Source organism: Amblyomma americanum, chromosome 6, assembly GCF_052857255.1.
Source record: "Amblyomma americanum isolate KBUSLIRL-KWMA chromosome 6, ASM5285725v1, whole genome shotgun sequence".
Taxonomy (NCBI): Eukaryota; Metazoa; Arthropoda; class Arachnida; order Ixodida; family Ixodidae; genus Amblyomma; species Amblyomma americanum.
Window position 1 is genome coordinate 87274222 of NC_135502.1, and position 20019 is coordinate 87294240.

At 45.9% G+C, this 20019-nt stretch overlaps 1 protein-coding gene across 2 annotated transcripts in view; it reads left to right on the forward strand.

Annotated features, from left to right (window-relative positions):
* LOC144093818 (uncharacterized) overlaps positions 1 to 8839 on the forward strand; it is a 137487-nt gene extending 128648 nt beyond the window's left edge. For both annotated transcript variants that reach the window (XM_077627531.1, XM_077627532.1), the window contains 3 exons: positions 6461 to 6555; positions 7733 to 7937; positions 8686 to 8839. In XM_077627531.1, the coding sequence (XP_077483657.1) occupies positions 6461 to 6555; positions 7733 to 7937; positions 8686 to 8777 (392 nt within the window). In that variant the 3' untranslated portion in view covers positions 8778 to 8839. The remainder of the gene's footprint in view (positions 1 to 6460; positions 6556 to 7732; positions 7938 to 8685) is intronic.
* Positions 8840 to 20019: the final 11180 nt, after the last annotated feature.

Here is a 20019-nt window from a genome sequence, read left to right on the forward strand (position 1 = left end):
AGCTACCGGAGCCATATCTGCTAGTTGGTGATTTTAATGCCCACTCCGGTTTTTGGGGCAGTGCACACACTGATGCAAGAGGTCGTATTTTAGAAGATTTTATTCTAAGTAATAATGTTTGCCTTCTTAACACCGGCAAAGATACATACTGCTCTCCGAGCACGGGAAAAATGAGTTGCATAGATTTGTCTTTTACTTCACCTTCTCTCTTTTGTGATTTTAAATGGGATGTCATCGATAACCCATACGGCAGCGATCACCTCCCTGTATTAATAAGCCTAACATCCCCACCACGGTGGAAGTTACAATTAGCCGACTGGGAACTTTTTAGAGAAAGGGCCAGCTTAGATAAAATATTTTCAGAGGACCTCAGCATAGACGAACTGAATGAAGCTATCACAAACTGCATTTTAACAGCTGCACGCCTAGCAATTCCTCGGTCATCTGGAGTAGTAAAGCAGAATCACAAAATTTGGTATACACAGGAATGCAGAGATGCAAAAAAGAAACAAAACAAAGCTTGGAGAATTTTTCGTAGGTACCCAACGCACGAGAATTTAATAAGCTTTAAAAGGCAAGAGCAAAAGCTCGATATATTCGCCGTAATGCAGAAAAAACTTCGTGGCAAGGTTACGTGTCCTCAATAAACAGCTCAATTACGTCAAAACAAATGTGGGAGATGGTAAAAAAGATAAATGGCAGCTACTCCCCATTCACAGTTTCGTTTCTATCAACCCCTGGCATACAGACAAATTTAGAAGAACAGGCAGATATTTTGGGTGAATATTTTTCTGCAGTTTCCAGTTCATCTCACTACAGAGGATCATTCCTGAAATACAAAAACGCAGCTGAAAAACAAAGACTGCCGACAAGTGGCAGTTCAAATGAGCCCTATAATAACCTACTTACAATCCAAGAAATTAGTAGAGTACTGTCCGTTGGTAAGCAAACTGCACCTGGCCCAGATGAAATACATTATCAAATGCTGGCTCATCTCTCTGAACCGGCTGTGAAGGCGCTTTTTGGCGACTAAAGCACTTGATCACCACTGCAAAGCAAAAAAAAAAATGACCAAACTTTTTATTCTTGCATATATATCAATGTTGCACAAAACTGTTACAGGATATACAAAAAATAATGAATCACATGTACAGGTCTATTCAGACAAGTAATAAAAGCAGCATAACAATGCATCTTGAAACAAATATACATGCCTTTTTATATAATAAATAAAGCTACTGTATCACAAACCAATAACCTCAACCAGAAAAAAGAGCACACAGTTTACAAATTGAAACGATACACGGTGAGATGTAAATACGATCATTAACTCTTTCCCAAAGTGACGAAGTGCAGAATTGGTTGTGCAGTCAAACAAACATCTGGTTTGAATTAGCTGCATATTTATGAACTTATATAAACGGGTTCCTTTGCGGTCATAATGGTATCAGTGCATTCTGAGAAGACCCAATAGAAGGGAGACAGGGTACGCGTTCAGCAGCCAAAGACATTAAGAGCCACCCTCTTTTCAAATAGTATACAGTGCACCTTTTAAATAATGAAACCCTTTCATATTGAAACAAGGAGTGTAACGAAAATATTCACGAGCGGAGATTTAAACTGATCTGCTATAATATTTACAGACTGCTTAAATTTTTCATACAGGTGTTCTGAGGCACTCTTCATATCTTGAATAGGACACCGCCCTCAGTCTCACTGTCAGAATATGTGGGCTTCAACTTCAGGGAAATGCACACCTTTTAAGGCACACTTTATTTAAGGAAACGTCTCCAAGAGCTGAACACCACTTTACACCGTCTAACTTGGTTCACTAAAGCCCTTCAACTTTAGAGATGCCATGCCAGTCGAAAACTGTTGTGTCAGCAAACGTGAATCAAACATATACGGTTACAAAAGTGCAGGCTGGCATTGAAAACTATAGGACCGTTTGGTGCTGTAATTGAAAGAGGCATCCTAAAAAAATCAGCGTCATGACTTACTTTGAACACTGTGTACACAATTCTGTGTAAGATTGTGTAACAGCAGCTCACTATCGCTAGACTAACTTACACAGATTCAAGCACCAGTTTTTCATGTAGAGAGCACAAAAAGATGGAGTCATCGTCACACAAACAAATGCACTTCTTCAAGCAGCTGACATCAGCAATACAACAGTCCATTGTAGGTTCAACTTCCACAAATTGCAAAAACCGATCATGGGACAAGTCACTGAACAACTTCCTAGTGACACGTAAAATTTGCACAAAGAAACCATTTCCCTGCACATATGAATTTTTTCTTCCATACTTGTCCAGGCAAGAAGTACAGAACCAGAACGCACCAATTACCATTTTTTTATACTCCGTATAAATTCCGCTCTGCACTCCTTTTCCCACAAGCAGCACAATTCCATTCTTAGTAACATTCTTCCACAAACCATAAACTTTGATTAGGGACTTGAATGCACTATCTATGCCATACTGTGCATTTTGCAATGAAGTTTCAGACCACAGTTTCGACAATGCCTGATGGATCGAAAACCTTTGCGCTATTTGAATGTTTGCCCACCGAGTTCCGCGAACAAATTTACCAAGAGTTCCATTCATTGATTCGAAGGGAAAAAGCGAATATCCCCACAGCGGTCCCCAGTTCCTCACGCTTTCGACAAGATGGAGTAAAAGGTCGGAGTTGTATGTCATATGTTCTCCCCCGTACAGCTCTTCAAATTCTATTAGGAATTTTATCATCTCTTTCTGAATGTTTTCAATTTGATCCATGGAAATTAAATTGCCCTAGAAGATAGTGCATGATGCCTACAAATCGCATCCAGTGATTGTATTCTTTTGGAGGCATGTACTTTTTAAACTCAATCGGAGAATAAAACAGGAGCCAATTTTTCCACTCAGCTGCTTTCCAGTCTTTGATTTCGAATAGAGTTTTTGGAAGCCTTGAGATTTCCCATGTTGGGGTCAAAGAAAGCAGTAACGCGTTTACTTGATCAAGTTTCCGACGAAGCTTATAATGCTGACAACGGGGGGACTTCAGCCACATGAACATGGCTGCTCTTACAAAACCAGAGCAAACGGTGTGCATATAATCAACCACGAATCCAGTTGAAAACGAGAAAAAGGCCAGCAGGCTGAGCACACTTGGTCCCCGTATACCATGGCTGGGGCTTTGCTGCAACTTCGCTTTCTTGGCATGGTGCTCAAAAGACTGGGAAGTTCTGAGCTTAGGTGCTGACTTAAGTGCTGGATAAATACGACAATGCCCCTTTCCCTTTTTTATGACTGTTCCTGCCTCCTCACACCATGCACATCTGTGCATGCCATTGAACTGGCTCATATTCATTACGCTGCACCTTGCAACACTCTCGACAGTACACGGGCCCGGGTATACTTTTGTTTTTTGTACAGTGCCCTCCTTGTCATGCCAAGTCAGGCCATTTGATGACAAGTCATCAATGGCCACTAAGGGCAACATGAAGGAGTTCATGTTTGGTTTTTGACTGCTGACCCACAGGCCAGCCAAAAGCAAGTTCTGAACACGTTGCTTGTAGGGAAGTTCATTCACCATGACAAGCAGGGGCCACATGCTAACTTTGGAGCTCTGATACAATGGCACCCCATCAGTGTTGAATGTTAATGTAATGTCGCCTTGTGCCAAGGGAAGTTTAAGGTAGTGCATGCTTTGAGTAATATCAGCGACATCATAGCTCAAAGCAGTGGGATGCCTTCGGAGATCTCGTGATGTTAGCAGCTCTCGAAGCTGGGTCTTCAAGTCCAAAACCAAAAAGAAAGACGACAGTTTTTTCAGTTCCGCAGTACTGTAATCTGTCTGGCAGTTCGGACAAGACACTTGTGCTGTCTCCACAAGTTCTCCCAGATACTCCGTACATGTATTGCAGAAATAATGTTCGGAGTACAATTTTTCTGCACCAGAAAAGTGCTGAAAGAAGGTATACTTGGAAGTTGGATACTCCGTTCCTTGAGGCAAGTGTGCAGCAATCAGCTGTAACAAACTTTCTGTGGCATCCTTTGAACAGCCATGGCGCAAGGTGTGGGCCATGATCATGAGGTAGCTTTCTGCCCTAGTCACCTTCGCTCCAGGAAAGAGAACTTGATCCTACAAAGGAAAAGTGAAAGCATGATGCATATCAGAAAATAACACAGCAACATCAATTGTCTCTACAAACATCTAGGCACAATTTTGTGTAATTAATTTTACCTATGTTGAGGAGAGGAAGCTGAGGGGCATTGTGCACGTGCTACTCACAAGTGCTTTTATCTAGGATTATGGGAGGAAGAACATTAAGCAGGAATTGTATAACATCTGACCAGAATATTAATAACACAGCGTGATATAAATACACACCTTACATATAACTGTTAGGGTCTCAGACTTCCCCCTTGATGAACTGCTCTCCTTGCGTGCCCACCGCTCACCCCTAACCCCAGATGAAAATGGAACTATTTTCAGCTGGAGTGGGTGGAAACGGTAATTTCATTTCCACTTGCTGGCTGGATGCAAGTGCAAATTTTCCAGCTTGAGCTAGCTGGCAACAGAAATCTATCAGCTAGAAGCAAAAAATACTCAGTATAGAAGGGCACGATTTCCGGTTTCATAAACCAGATGGAAATGGAAAAATGTTCATCTGACGCCTGTCTATTCATTATCTTTGTCTGCCTACTGTCTTTCATTGCACCGCAGCAGCGGTGGAGGCAGCTAGTGCCTGCAGTTTGACCCCCCCCCCCCCCCCCCTTGTACATACCTTCCCGCTTCCTACATCCCCTCCTATATCCTGTTTCGCTTTTTCTCTATCATTCCCCTTTTTCCCGCCGGCGGCCGCAGTTCAGGAGCCAGCCCTGGGTTTTTCGCAGCACAGAGTTAGGGTCCTTAGCTGCAACAGCAGACGCTATAAAAGACAAAAGGCACTTGCAGCCGGAAAATTGCTTACCAGTTCACTTTTCCAGTCGTCGGAAGGTTCCTGCTGGCTGCTCGAATGGTCGCAATCGCTGATAGAGTCAGCTTCTGATTCCATTTCGTCTGATGATGCTTCGCTGATAGTTTGCACTCGCTCGGATGGTTCAAAGTCCACCTCCTCGCACGCTGTGGTGTCGCCTTCGCTGCAGTCAGCGCTACCTGCCGTCCCGTCCACGACTGGCTTTGTCGAAGCAAGAGCAGTGTCTTCCGAGGAGGCTTCGCTGCCGACATCAGAGCCCTCTTCGTTGGAGCCAGGAGTGAAGGCTGAAGCAGATGGCCCGGCGACCGAATAGTTGTTTAAACCGATGATTAGAGCGTAGCGGAACATCAGCGGAGGAGTCCCAAAGATACCTACTGTACTGTCTCTTCGGAGGCATCGCGAAGGTTCGAGTCGGCACACTTGCACGTAGCAAATGTCAACGCACAGCAGCAGATGCTCTTCGACACACCATTCACAAAACGGCGTGCAAAGGCCCACACACAGAAAGAAAAAAGAAACAGTCTACTACGTAGGTAAAATACACACCCTTTTAAGAGTCACAGCAGCAAATGAACTTTGACCACGGTCAACTCAAAAAACACTGCACGCGCCGCCAAATGCCACCCACGTGCTATCCCCTCAGTATTCCTATACAGTATTGTGCGTTTTTATCGCTGACACATTAAAAAATTTCCCCGCCTCAACCGCTGGCTCATTTGCGGTGAAACTGCACACAGAGCTTGCGTATTATGGTAACTTTTGTATCGTAGGAAGTTTGACAACGGTACTTAGTTCAGGCGGACATGATGCTCCACCAGCTCCGGCAGAAATCGTTCCTTCAACAGGCGCAGATAAGAGTCAGCAGTCACAGTGTCCTCAAAGAAGAACGGGCCGACCACTCCCTCTCGCCAAATTGCGCACCAGACAACAGTCCGTGGCGAGTTCACGGCCCTGGTGTGAGTGAAATGCGGGTTGTTTTTCGACCAGAAACGTGTGCACTGCCGGTTTACTTGGCCATCCAGGTGAAAAACAGCCTCGTCGCTGAACATCAAAAAATCGAGGCGTCCAGGATCTACTGCTCTGAGCGACAGAATGAGACCCGCTGGGCTTTGTCTGCTGGGCTTATGTGCTGGTGTACACGCACCCTGTACGGACGCCATCCTTTAATGTAAAGTGCTCGGCGCACCGTCGATGGGGCTACGCCGAAAAGAAGCCCAGCACGGGTGCATGTCTTAAGAGAACAAGGAATTGGAACGTGAATTGACCAGAAGGCGAAGCTCGCACCGGTGATGATTATAAGCCCACAAGTTAGGAAGTCAGGTACTTCATGAGTAATGGAGGCCTGATTGTATAATGTGGAGAATTTTTGTTTTTAGTTTTCTCTGTGTGTAAATGTTCTTAATCATATGCTTTAAAACTGAAGCAAGGTAGCATTGTTACAAAGTATTCGCTTGTTTGCTCATTTGTAAAACATTATTTTCTTGCTCTATATATTAGATGCTGCAAGGATGGTCAAAAGGCTGCAACGCATGCTGGACAAGGAGGACAAGCAAGAACCGGTACAGGCCGCACCTGTAGTTCCATGCACAAAGGTATGTAGCTGAATACTTGGGTAACATTAGAAGTAGTTGAGCGAAGGTAGTTTGATATTCCGACTATATCGAGCTCTGCAGCTGTACTCATTCCCAATGTGGTGTTTTTGCGAAAACTAGGGATGTTTTCTTCTTTCAAGTGAGGGCAAAGGCTTCTTTGCACTGGCGCAGCCTTTGCAACGGTATGTACAGGTTAGGATGTCAGGAATGGTTGGCTTCATTACTTTATAAATTAGCTCGAAGCATACGCTTAGAGATGCACGTAGTACCTGCGCTACCTACTCAGATTTAGAAAAATATTAAAGCGCACTAAAGGGAAATATCAAACTACGCAAGACAAATAGATTACTCCAAGGAAACACGTAACATAGTTCCTTCGGTTCTCACAAAACTGATTTAGCTTATTAAACTTGTGTTTGTTAACAGTTATTCGGTTTTCAGGCGGAAACAAGATTAATTTGCGTGTGAAGGCTGAAACAGGCAACGGGGTCGTCGTGTGTTGATGCAGCTCAACGTGTGCCATGGCAGGCTGGGCAAATTCGCAAGGGTCCTATCTGCACTGCCTCCTCAGAGGCAGAAAAAAAAAATGATGGTCGCTTTAGCTCGGCTAAACGTTGAATATTGTTCACTAGCATTTTTTGTTCACGCTCAAAGCCGCAAGCACGCGGCTGTACAGGCAATTTAGCAGGGCTAATAAGCCAATTACGTATTAGATATGCTCGCACTGTGAAGCTATTGTTCTCACTTCACCTCCCACCCCCCCGCTCCATGCCTCCTGCACTCAGAAAGATTAATATATTGCGGGGAGTCCCCCCACCACCACTTGCACCATGGGGTAGACGCAACGATGTGCCTCTGCCCCGGCAGGTGCGACCCGAGTTGGCAGAGGTTGAGAGGTTGCCAATCGCAGCCCAGCCCACGTGCTTGGCCAGCCCTGGTTGCAAGAGGCTACATGCACGCAGTGGCGAACTCTGGGGTGGTAGGCCAGAAGCACTACACTGAAAGTTAAAAGGGGCACTAAAGGGAAATATCAAACTATGCAAAACTGATAGATTGTTCCCAGGGAATATGTGAGATAGTTTCTTTGATTTTCACAAAACTGATCCAGCTAATTAAACTTTATTAGTTAACGGTGCTTCTGTTTTCAGGCTGAAACAATATCAGTTTGTGTGTGCAGGTCGACATAGGTGGCGGTGTCCTTGTCGAAGAAAGTGTGCTCCAGCAACTAAATATGTGCCAAGGTGTACCAGGAAAATTGGCAAGGGCACTTTTGCGGCACGTCTTCCCACCTGAGGAACTGCAGGGGCGCTCCTTGTTTGGAGGGAAGACCTCAAAAGGGCAGAAAGATGGGCTCTACCCTGTCCGGCTCAGTGCAGTCATAAGTGAGTACCTGTGTTTCTGAAAAGTGATTGTTGTGATTCAGCACACCAAGATCGAAACAGGACTTCTTTTTTTCTACAAACTTTACTGGTGCCACTGAGAATAGAACGAGAAGTTCATATTTGCCCTGTGTTGATCACGTAATATGCTGCTTCAAGTTATATAATTTTGTTTGAGTTTTTGTTTTCTAATGGTTTCAGGGCTGCCTTAGCAGGGATTATGCGTTGGTGAAAAAAAAAACAAATTTTTGTGTTGGCACAACCATTATTATTTAGCACGATGCTTGTTCACAACTCCCTCCTGGAACACACATAAGAATGAGCTGTTATATCAGCAAGCTTGCAGTTGGTCACAGAAAACTCAATCCCTGGCGGGAATCTGTTCAAACACTTACGATCTGTCCATTGCAGCATTGCCTTGCTCCTGCATGGCCTGCTGTTCTCACTGTTGTAGTAAAGTCTGTGATGCATTGCCAGCAGAGTTAATGCTGACATTTTAATTCATTGGTTTGAAGCAGTACTGCAAGTATAGTTCATGCACTCTTTGAGAGGTATGTGCAGTTGAAAAATAACTGCTTGAGGCATTTTTCCACCAACCTTATTCATGCAGTCGTTCACATTGGTAAGCAAATAACCCAGCTGTATTTTGCGGTCATAATTGTATTTTCTGCAGTATTTCTTGCAGTGCTTTACCGTGTTGCTTTGATTCTTGAACTGATGTGTATTTGTCTTCATTTGTCTGTTTTCGCAGGCTACGTCTGTGCCAAGCACCCTACAACAAATGTGGCATATATTAAAAACAGCCTGTCCGCGCTCCTGGCCAGGGACCTAAGGCCTGTCTAATCATAGTCTATTACCACCTGCAATAAAGGTAGCATCTGACCTCACACCACTTTGCTTGTTCTTCTCTAATATGTGCCTTATGCACATTAGTCGCCATCTACAGAAAACGGGGAGTTTTGTTGTTCCGAATGCAGGCACCGCAGTCAGTGGAAATGTTTTTTTCTTAGAAAGATAGATTTTTCTAAGAATAATCACTTCCTTCTACACACCCGCAACTGGCTCTTTAGTGCAAATCATTTGCAATTTTTTTAGCGAGCTCCAGTCGTTACTAGGACATTTATATGCATGTGCTATTGCTTCGAAGCGATTGTATAACCATTCCAAACCCATTTCAGGACGTACATGCTTTAAAGAACGCCCAATGGAATATAAGCAAAATTTTAATAAGAAAATTTCAGTAAATTTCCAGCGGTATTTCAGTAACAGTTCTCAGTACAGCTCAAGAAAATATCAATGGTAAAACAACACAATATCAATGGAAAAACAACAAAATATCAATGGTAAAACAATAAAATTTTCACTCAACAGTACTCAATGGAATTCCAACAATATTTCAGTGGCCAATATTAAATACTTCTCAATGCAGTCTCAGTGTTTCTTCAACGGAAAAACAATGGAATTCCAACGTGATTTCTCACCATTGACCAATGGTTTTTCAACAATTTCTCAACAAAATGTTTTGTAAGGGTTAACTGATAGGCTCCGAGAACATAGCAGAGATATCAAAGACAGCACGAGGGAGAATCTGCGTGAACACGTGGCCACCTGCAAGTGCACTGCAAATCTTGACAAGAGCAAAGTTCTCAGAAGATATAAGGAACAGCTTGTGCGCGAATTATTTCGAAGTGCATGTCATTCATAAAAGAGGAGTGAAGTGCGTGAGCACTCCTTCTGTCACTTTGAAGATTAGTTTCCTTGATTGCTAAGAACGCAGGAAATCTAAGTTTTTATGCTGTGTGCTTGACCCCGGGTTAAAAATTGCTTTGCTGCATTAGAATTTCTTTCAGTTGCTAGTCAGAGCTCGTGTCTGTGTGTCTTCCTTATTGTCCCGTCTGTTGCGCTGTTATTTTTGTGTGTATGACTGACAGGGCGCTCGGCTACTGCTCCGGAGTTGCCGGACTCGAACCCGACCGCGGCGGCTGCGTTTTTCTGGAGGCAAAACGCTAAGGCGCCCGTGTGCCGTGCGATGTCCACTACAGCACCCCTCTTTCTTCTTTCACTCCCTCCTTTATCCCTTCCCTTACGACGTGGTTCAGGTGTCCAACGATATATGAGGCAGATACTGCGCCATTTCCTTTCCTAAAAACTATTAATTATTATTATTATTATTGTTGAATAAAGCTACACTACGCTAGAAGGAAGATTCGCCCGTCTTGGCCATCTGCTTCCACTGCGCTAGCGCGAGTTTCGCCACCGGTGCGCAGCGCGTGACGTCACTGCTGCGCCAAGGCTGCCGCTACTCCATCGCCGCCGTTGCGCGTTGATGCCATGACTACCTATACGCGTTACTGCGCATGAGCGTGGGGTCGAATGAATATGGGAGGCGATGCGCTCGGTCGTCAGTTTCGAGCCATGGAAGAAGACAAGCCTTGCTCGTTGCAGCAGCAACGTAGGCTTCGCGAAATGAAGTCGACGGACCCCGAAGTCGTTGCCCGGGCTGTTAGGCATGACTGACAGATTCACAGGCTGACTTCAGTTCCACGGCATCAGTTAATGGCGCCTTTCGCTACGTACACTAGGCATAGCAGAGCTAACCCACCGCTAATTTTTTTTAGCGAGAGCTACTCTTAGTCTAACAGTCGAGCATTAAGCGGTGGCCGGGAGAGACCAGTTGTACGCATGCGCCGTTACCATGGCAACCGGAGAGAAGCAGCAGGTGCGGCGTGCGCTTCACCTTCGCCGCTGCCGCACGCCCGCTCTACCGCAAGAGCCACGCGTAACGTCATGCAGATGAGCAGTTGTGTGCATGAGCCGATACCATCGTAACCAGAGAGACCCCACAGGTGCGCCGCGCGTCGCTTGCCCAGCACTGCGTATAAAAGGCGGGGGTGTAATGGGCGGCTGTATCGCAATGTTTGACACGAATGCAGAGAAGAGTCCAGCCGCTGCTAAGCGGCGGTATAGGGAAGAGAGTAACTCTTCCGATCCTGAGGTTGTCGCATGGCACTTGCAGAGCGTAACAAGGGGAAGGGAGCAGCGGAGACGCCCGAACAGAAGGAACGACTTGCCGAGCAGAGATGCCAGACTGCCGAGCGTAATAGACAGCGCATAGCCACCGAGATGGAGCCTATCTGCCTCTCATTGCTAAACATAGTGACCACAACAAGATCAGCTAGCGAAACGTATCTCTCGCCACGTATATCATGGCAAAGTCGAGCTAAGCCACTTGGTTGGTAACAACTTTATTTAAAAGACCTGCAGAGCTTTCGCCGACGGGGCCTTAGGTCTCCCATGTGGGGACGTCGAGACGTTGCCTCGCCGTCGCCTCACCGGCCTGCTGGACGGCCCAGAGTTGGTCACCGAGGCTGGGGCTGCGCAAGGCAGCGGCCCACCGCGGCGGGAGGGTTCCGGAGTTAGCACCGTCAGGGTTTTTGCTACAGTCCCAGAGCATGTGGGGTAAAGTTGCTATAGCAGTGTGACAGACCTTGCATATATTCGTCGGGTATGTTCCGGGGTACAGTGTGTTATTGTGCCGGGTTGGGGTACGTGAGCGTCTGCAGTTGTCTGAGGGCCACCGCGTGCGCCCTGTCCAGCTTGTCGTTGGGCGGAGGGAAGGTTCGGCGGGCCAGGCAGAGGGCATTGGTAATTTCGTTGTAGCTAGCCACCGCCATTTTTTTTTCAGCTGAGGCTAGGCCAGTTCAGGGATCAGGGTGGAGCACCGGCACGGCGAAGTCACGGGATGCGTTCCTATGCCAGCGGCGCAGCGAGAATGTTCAAGATCAAACGTGAGGCAACGGCGAAGTCGCTCCGACGAAAGTGGTAAAAGCTTTCGCTTTTAAAATTCGCTGCGGTTTAACTACTGCTGAACCTTGCTAGAGAGCAAAAGCTGTGCTGTATCGGGCAAGTAAACACGGCTTGGCGTCTATAACCTTGAGTGCGTTCTGCATACTGGATAGGCAGCGCGCCCAACTTGCGACCATGGCAGGCGGCAGTTAGTGGTTGATCGCGAGAGGCTGCAGTCACCCAGTGAACGCTGCGGCCTCTTCTACCGCCCTCTACCGTCGAATGGAGAGGTCAAGTGGTGCGCCACCATCCTGGACCAGTTAGGTAATGCCTATAGCCACGCATCACCTCTCACTAACTTGAAGGTCAACCGGCAACGCACGGCGAAATCGGCTTTACCTCGTGTAGGAAAGCTTTCGCTTCAAAAACGTGCTGTCGCACAATATTTCGTACGCAGCAGTGCTAAACCACCAGCAAATTTTCGAAACAGGTTAGAAGTGGTGTGGTTAGACAAACAATTTCGACATTTACATTAGAACAGGTTGAAAACGCCTGAAACTTTACCACTACGAACTCCTATTAAAAACAAAATATGACGTATTCAAATTTCCATCCTATCATCTCAAACGACTGTCGTTGTGCAGGTTCAGTTTGAAATATAGAAAAGCATCATGGAGGCAGTTTAGTACAGTTATAGCAGAAACTTATTTGGGATAGTGTACTGCACAAAACACAGCATGTCTTAAACCTAATCAGCTTGAAGCTGCAACAAAACTACAGCGGAAGCTGGCGCTCGGCTACTGATCCGGAGGACGCGGGTTCGATCCCGGCCGCGGCGGTCGAATTTCAATGGAGGCGAAATTCTAGAGGCCCGTGTACTGTGCGATCTCAGTGCACGTTAAAGAAACCCAGGTGGTCGAAATTTCCGGAGCCCTTCACTACGTCGTCTCTCATAGCCTGAGTGAGTTTGGGACGCTAAACTCCCATAAACCAAACCTTGTTCTGTCGGATTTCAATGCACGTTAAAGATCCCCAGGTGGTCAAAATTATTCCGGAGCCCTCCGCAACGGCACCTCCTTCCTTTCTTCTCTTAGCGCACCTTAAGGGAAGGGGTAAAAGAGAGAGTGAAAAAAGAAATGAAGAAAGAGGTGCCGTAGTTTGTCTCCGGAATAATTCTGACCACCTGGGAACCTCCAACTTGCCCTGGCGTCGTACAGTACACGGGAGCCTTTTGCGTTTCGCCTCCATCGAAACGCGGCCACTGCGGTCGGGTTCGAAAGCGGATACTCCGGCTCAGTAGACGAGCACCTTAACTACAGCACCTCTTTCTTCCTCCTTTCCGTCTAATCGTCACAAATTTGAATCAAGTGGCGGGATATTTTTTAAATGTAGTTTTCTCAGCAACATATGCGTCTTTTTTGCTGCCGTGTAAACATGAAAATACCGGGAAGGAGTGGTGGTGGTGGTAGTGGTTTTTTTATTAAAATAATCGTAAATAGGAATGAAAAGATTTTTGCTAGCCCGGCATCTGCCTTCGATACTGAAGCACCTAAGCTTGGGCAGCGGAAATAAAGGATAGCAGGCAGCATGGAGAAATGAAATGAGAGGTGAGGGGACAGGAAGAGAGGATAGGGGGAAAAGTAATATATTCAAACTATTTACACAATAAGAAATGTGTCCAGGTTGATCGCGTGATTAGTTCATTTTAGAGGAATCAAAACGCGCACAGCACTGTGTTGGCTACAACTGGAGTGGGGCGTCCAGGGAAGGAGTCACAGAATCGAATTTTACTTCGAACAAAAACTGAACTAAGTAGAGTCACAGAATTGAGTTTTACTTCGAACAAAAACTGAACTAAGTTGTCGTAATGCTCTTTTAAGAGGTTCATTGGCTAGAGATAGGAATAAAGGTTACTGGAGCACAGCTTAGACAACTCTGGTTAGGCGATGAGATTAAATTAAGTCACTCAGGCCAGGAATTGCCGAGCATAATTAACGTTATGCACCCAAAATACAAATGTAGAGGTAAAGAAAAGTAATAGCAGTTCTCTCCACAGAAAACAGTGGCCTTACTTTTTTCACTGAAACGGGGTCTACAGACAGACCCCACATTACACCTAAACGAAACACAGTTACCTTTAAAAACTGAACACAAATTCTTAGGCATAACATTTGACCGAAAACTAACTTTTCTACCTCACATAAATGCGTTGAAAAAGAAAGCTTCTCGATCGCTGAATATACTCAAAGTGCTTTCACACAAAAACTGTGGTACGGTCCTGCTTATACTATTGTTGCCTGGTGTATGGTTCTGCAAGGCCATCCTACTTGAAACGACTAGATCCAGTGCATAATTTGGGGTTGCGTTTTTTCACTGGCGCTTACAGGACGTCGCCCATAAACAGTCTTTATGTCGAAACAAACGAACCATCACTTACAGATAGAAGAAGCATGCTTACATGCTCATACGTCCTAAAAATCCGTTCCCTTCCAAAACACATCTGTTATGAAATAGTCCATCCAGAACAATCTTTAACAACAAACCGCAAACCACCAGGCCACTGCTCTTACGCTTTGAAGAGATCTGCCGGAATCTCGGCGTACTGAACACATTACCCAGCATTGCGCAACGACGAGGTCCACTGCCTCCATGGTACGATTTTCCTACGTTGTGCGATTTCACTCTCACACAGTTCCACAAAAAGCAAACTCCACAACACCAAATAGTACAAAAATTTCTGGCACTTGAGGAAAAATACAATGGTTTCACAGCCTTTTATACTGACGGTTCAAAAACGGATACTTATGTAGGAAGTGCAGTGGTGCGAGGGAATTCGGAGATAACAATACGATTCCCACAGTGCGCATCCATCTTCACTGCAGAATGTTACGCAGTATATGTGACCGTAGAAGAAATACTCAGACTCTTTAAGTATACTTACAGCCCTCCACTTAAGGAACGCAATCACTCCTATACTTGGTGACATTATACACAACATAGTAACAGCCACAGCTAGAAGACTAAACATTAAACTCTGCTGGGTCCCGAGTCATGTCGGCATAAAAGGCAATGAGCGAGCAGATTTCTGTGCTGCTCAAGCTCGTGGCAAGGAAATAAAAAAAGTAAATATACCCTTGAATGACTGCATGAAATTAGTACAAAGGAAGTTAAGGAAAAAATGGCAATCGGCTTGGAACAGCGAATTGAATAATAAATTAGTCCACTCACAAACCTGTCACGTGCTCACAAAGTTAAATGAGGAAGCCAGTGGCAGTGCAAGGCGAGCCATGCATTGGGTTATTGGTGGTGTAAGTAAGTAATTGGCTTTGGGGGGGAAAGGAAATGGTGCAGTATCTGTCTCATATATCGTTGGACACCTGAACCGCGCCGTAAGGGAAGGGTAAAGGAGGGAGTGAAAGAAGAGAGGAAGAGAGAGGTGCCGTAGTGGAGGGTGTGCGCTGGCATACACTTGGCAGTGAATGTAGTGCGGCCTCAGAGGAGCAGCGACGCAGCTACAGGGATCAGCTCAATGTGGACGCTAGCGTTGAGTTTTAATGCCCGCTGCTGAAATGAGTGTTATAAAATACTCCACGTTAGTGCGGTATTTCATGCATTTGTTGACCTTAGAAATTTACCTCATCTTAATTCCTCTATATAAGAACTACTAGCATCTTCTCGTACCAGCAGCAGCAGGTTTTGTTGATTCCCTTGGCCCCCATAGCCACTCGGCGCTGCTACAACTATACTGCCGAGAGATAAGTTGTTTTCAAGTCCTGTTAGCTGATTATGTCGAAGATACTAGGAGGCCGCACCAGCACGGGGGCCTTGTCTTCCAAGGCTCTTAGCAGCAAAGGGACAACACTTGTGCTCCATAGCTGCGCGTCTTGAGCCCTTGAATATAAGGACTAGATTCTCAAAAGCCTTTTGCTGTGCATGTGACAGTGGTATTAAACACGAGAGTAATTCAAGATGTCAAGATTACTTACACAGCTTTCGACCACTCCGCTGTTTCATACCACTCGTGCCTTACAAAAGTTTTTCGGCCGTGAAGACAACACAAAGTTGAACGGGTAGAGTTTCCTTATCGCGCATTGAGGTTTTGCATGGGGTTTTTTGGACCCCACGCAAATGGAACGGAAGTTTTCAGCCGCTCCGCACCTGATATATTCTTCGAAGAGGGCTCTCTTGCAGCATTGCTTGGCCGGTTGATCGTTCTTAATGCCAAGATTACGAGAGTAATTCAAGATGCCAAGATTACTTAGAGAGCTTTCGAGCACCTGAACCCTGGAAGTCCTCATAACCCTCCCGGAGCAGTTGTGTAGCAGTTGAGCGATACGAAAATGCCCTACATTGGCAGGGCCTCCCAGCACCGGGCCTTGTGCGGACCAGGTTGCTCTTCTCGAGTGACCAATCATTAATTTAACCGCCACCTGCCAGGGTAGCCGGTTTGCCCACTATCCATTGAGCAGGTTGTGATGACGCTTCAAGGTCACGTGACCTAGGATTCCACCTTCCTATTAGTTTGTTCTCTGTGCACCAGCCTCCATTGTCATGCTCGTGGTTTTAAGCATTTTAGAGCAGAAAACCGTTTATGAAAGCAATTTTTTCATATAATGTAAGATTTCACTATAGCAATAAATATATCGGAAGATCATCCTATGGCAGTCTTGTTTCTTTTTCTATTCACATTTTTGCTATTGTCAAAAACGTTCCCGATTGGTAGTGGTCGTTCGATGCGATCGCTGGCAACACTTTAAAACGAAATATTTTGCTACGTATCAGAATAATAGACTATTTAAAAATTTTTTTCCCGAGAAAGTTGGACTTTCTATTTCACATTCACAGAACGGTGCCAGCTAAGGAAACAATCCCTCCATTGCTATTCACTGCAAGTTTTAAAGTGGATACTCAGGACATAATGAAGTTTGCCTTTATCGATAGAATACCGCATTCTAATGGTAGAGACGCCAGTTTCAATGGGAACGAACCCATAATAAGCTTGAAAATTGTATCACATTAAATACAGGTGTCGCCATCACTGGTCGATTTCGCAAGTAAACTGCATGCATCGACTAAGTTTCACCACGGATCCCAGAGACTATATTACACCACCAGTAAATTCACCGCGGTGGTCATGGAGTCCTTTTCATGTAGACGTCACAAATTTGAATCGAGTGGCGGAGCGACTAAAAGAAGAAAGGAAAAAAAAGGTGCCGTAGTGGAGGATTCCGGAATAATTCGACCCTCCTGGGGACCCTCAACAGGGATCTTTAACATCGCACAGCACACGGCCGCCGTTGCGTTTTGCGGGTGCATTTTGCTTTTAGCCTCCATCGAAACAGTGCCGCCGCGGTCGGGTTCGAGCCCGACTGTGGCGGAGTAAATTTATTGCGGAGTAAATTTATTTATGGCAATGGTTTGTGGAGGTTTAACGTCCCAAAGCGGCTCAGGCTATGAGGGACACGGGACCACCTGGGATTCTTTAGTGTGCACTGACATCGCACAGCACACGGGCCTCTAGAATTTTTCCTCCATCGCAATTCGACCACCGCGGACAGAATCAAACCCGCGTCTCTTTCGGGTCACTTGCCGCGCGCCATAACCACTCAGCCACCGCGGCGGCTTTTTAAAGGAATCGCTTGGTTGGATTTTGATGAAAGGAAAGGACGCAATAACTTCCTCATATATCTCGAGACACCTGAACCGCGCCGTAAGGGAAGATAAAAAGATAGTAGTGAAAGGAGAAAGACAGAAAACCGGTGCCGTAGTGGTTGTTTCCATGTTTCGAGCACCTGGGGATGTTTTAAAGTGCACCGACATCGCTCAGCATAAGCTTGTTCGTCGTGTATTTCATGTGGCCTTGAACCGAGGAGAACCACGTGACGTCGCCGAGCCACAGCTGTGCCGTAACCGATAAAGAGCAGGAGCTTCGATATCAAAGGAAAGGCTCATAACAGGCCCCCTTGGACAGTGGGCAGCCGTCGCGCTTTAACCATGTAGCAGTTTGGTACAGTTGTGCTCTGCATGGGTTGACATTGACAACGTTGTGGCAGAAACGCGGCAGTGAAACTATAGGTCGTCGGCCTTCATTGTGTTCATTGGCGTTGACGTTGACAGCGTTCCAGACTCCGATGATTTTGAGGAAAGGAAGGGCGCATAACTGGCTCCCTGGGTAAGTGGTCGGCTCAACTGCGCTTTGTTCGCTACGAAAACCACAGCTTTCGCTCTCTAACCAAGTTCAGCAGTAGTTAAACCACAGCTAATTTTTTTTTAATGCGAAAGCATTAATAGGCTATGTCGGCAGCTGACCGCAAACGGCCGCTGACGGCAGTCTGCAAAAAGTGGACGCAAAATGTGGAAGGAAAATGAGTCGCACGAAAGTGTATGCATAGCAGTAATGATTGAATGCGTATGACTTTTTGTATACAAATATAGTGCCTGATCATTGTCATGGCCATGTGAGCCAGTGAAATTGAGTCATGAGTCCGAAGTCATTAGTCATGACCATAATCAATGTGGTCAGACCCTGGTCATTCAGGAAGAAATGGAGTCGTGGTCATGAGTCATGATCAGAAGTCATGGACAGAAAATGGGACAAAAAGTGCTGAGTAATGGGTCACAAATTGGGTCACAAAAAGTGCTGAGTCATCTGGTGTATAGTAGTCATGATGGAATGTGTATGGCAACTTTTATATAAATACCAGTTATGTGCCGTGATGAAGAATGACGTCGTCACATCGATAATCAGCAAGACAATTAAGAAAGCAATTAGTGTAATTAATAAAATAAGTAAATTTGAAAACCACGAAATGAAAAACGATGACATCATCACTAATTAATGATCTAAAGACACGCGCGACGCGAAACCGCGTCTGCCAAAGCGACAACGTTGGTTTGAGCAACAGATATCGCACGTACAGACGACATCCCAGCTGTCGTTGGTAGATCTCAATGTAGTGGCAGTATTCCCGCATAATTCACCGAAATTTTGAACAACCATTTGACAGCGTCTGGATGGCGTCTAGCTTGCCACAGGGGTTCGTACCAATGATATATCCATCTTGAATTGCACGCTTCGAGACTTTTTTTAAATTGGTTTTTATCCCCGCAGGGGGGCGTCTGCAGCTTGCAGACGTCGGTGAGTGGCGACACCGCGGGTTCCAGAGCATCCGCAGGGACATCCCCGCAAGGGGATGATGGTGAACAGTGCATCACCACGGACCCGAGCACCCGCGCCTAGCCGTGCGTGGCATCGCCGTGTCCGGGGAAAAGGGAATCCTGGTGGTTGAGCCGATGCCGAGCGTTTGGACCTTTAAGGCCTCTCAGCAGAGGCAACACACCACTTTGGCCTCAGCTTCCTGTAGACGGCACCCCCGGCCTGACCCGACCGGGGGAATCGGCAGTTGCCTTTTCCTATCCTCCCCTCCATCTTTCACTTTCCTATCTTCTTTCTCACAACTCTCCTATCCCCTACTCACTTCTTGGTTTCTCCTTTTTTCCTGGCGGCAAGGGTTAACCTTGTGTGACGAACTACCCTGAGTTGCGTCATATTCGGTTATAGTTGCGGTGTACAGCTGACGCGGGCAGGCCTTGCTTGCAACCTCCTGTCCCATCCCCATGTTGGGCTCCGTGGTGGGTGGCTGCCACCGCAGCTGGAAAACAACTTTTTTTATGGATCCCTTTCCTTCAACAAATGATCGCCCTCATAAACAAGGGCGGACCGATGCCACTACGCAGTTCCTGCAAAAAACAAAAGTTTTCTCTAAGTACCATGTGGTACTTAGTGAAAATCTAGATCAACCAGCTAGGAAAATGTCCCCATTCATTGTTTCTAAATCTCTTACCGACGCCCTGGGCCTTGACTACAAGGTGACGAAGCTAGCCAGTGGCGACCTACTCCTCCAAATCCGAGACAAAGTGCAATTTTCCAAACTCCCATCCATAGTGTCCTTTGGAGACATTCCTGTATCCATTACTGCACATCGATCACTAAACACAGTGAAAGGAGTAATATCTGAACACGATTTCTTGAACCTTTCTGAAGAAAGATGGAGGGTCTGAAAGAACAGAACGTCACCGAAGTACATCGTATTAAAATCCGAAAAGATGACAAGGAAATAGCAACAAAACACATAGTCCTGACCTTTTCCTCCAGCCAACTGCTAGACTAACTTACACAGATTCAAGCACCAGTTTTTCATGTAGAGAGCACAAAAAGATGGAGTCATCGTCGCACAAACAAATGCACTTCTTCAAGCAGCTGACATCAGCAATACAACAGTCCATTGTAGGTTCAACT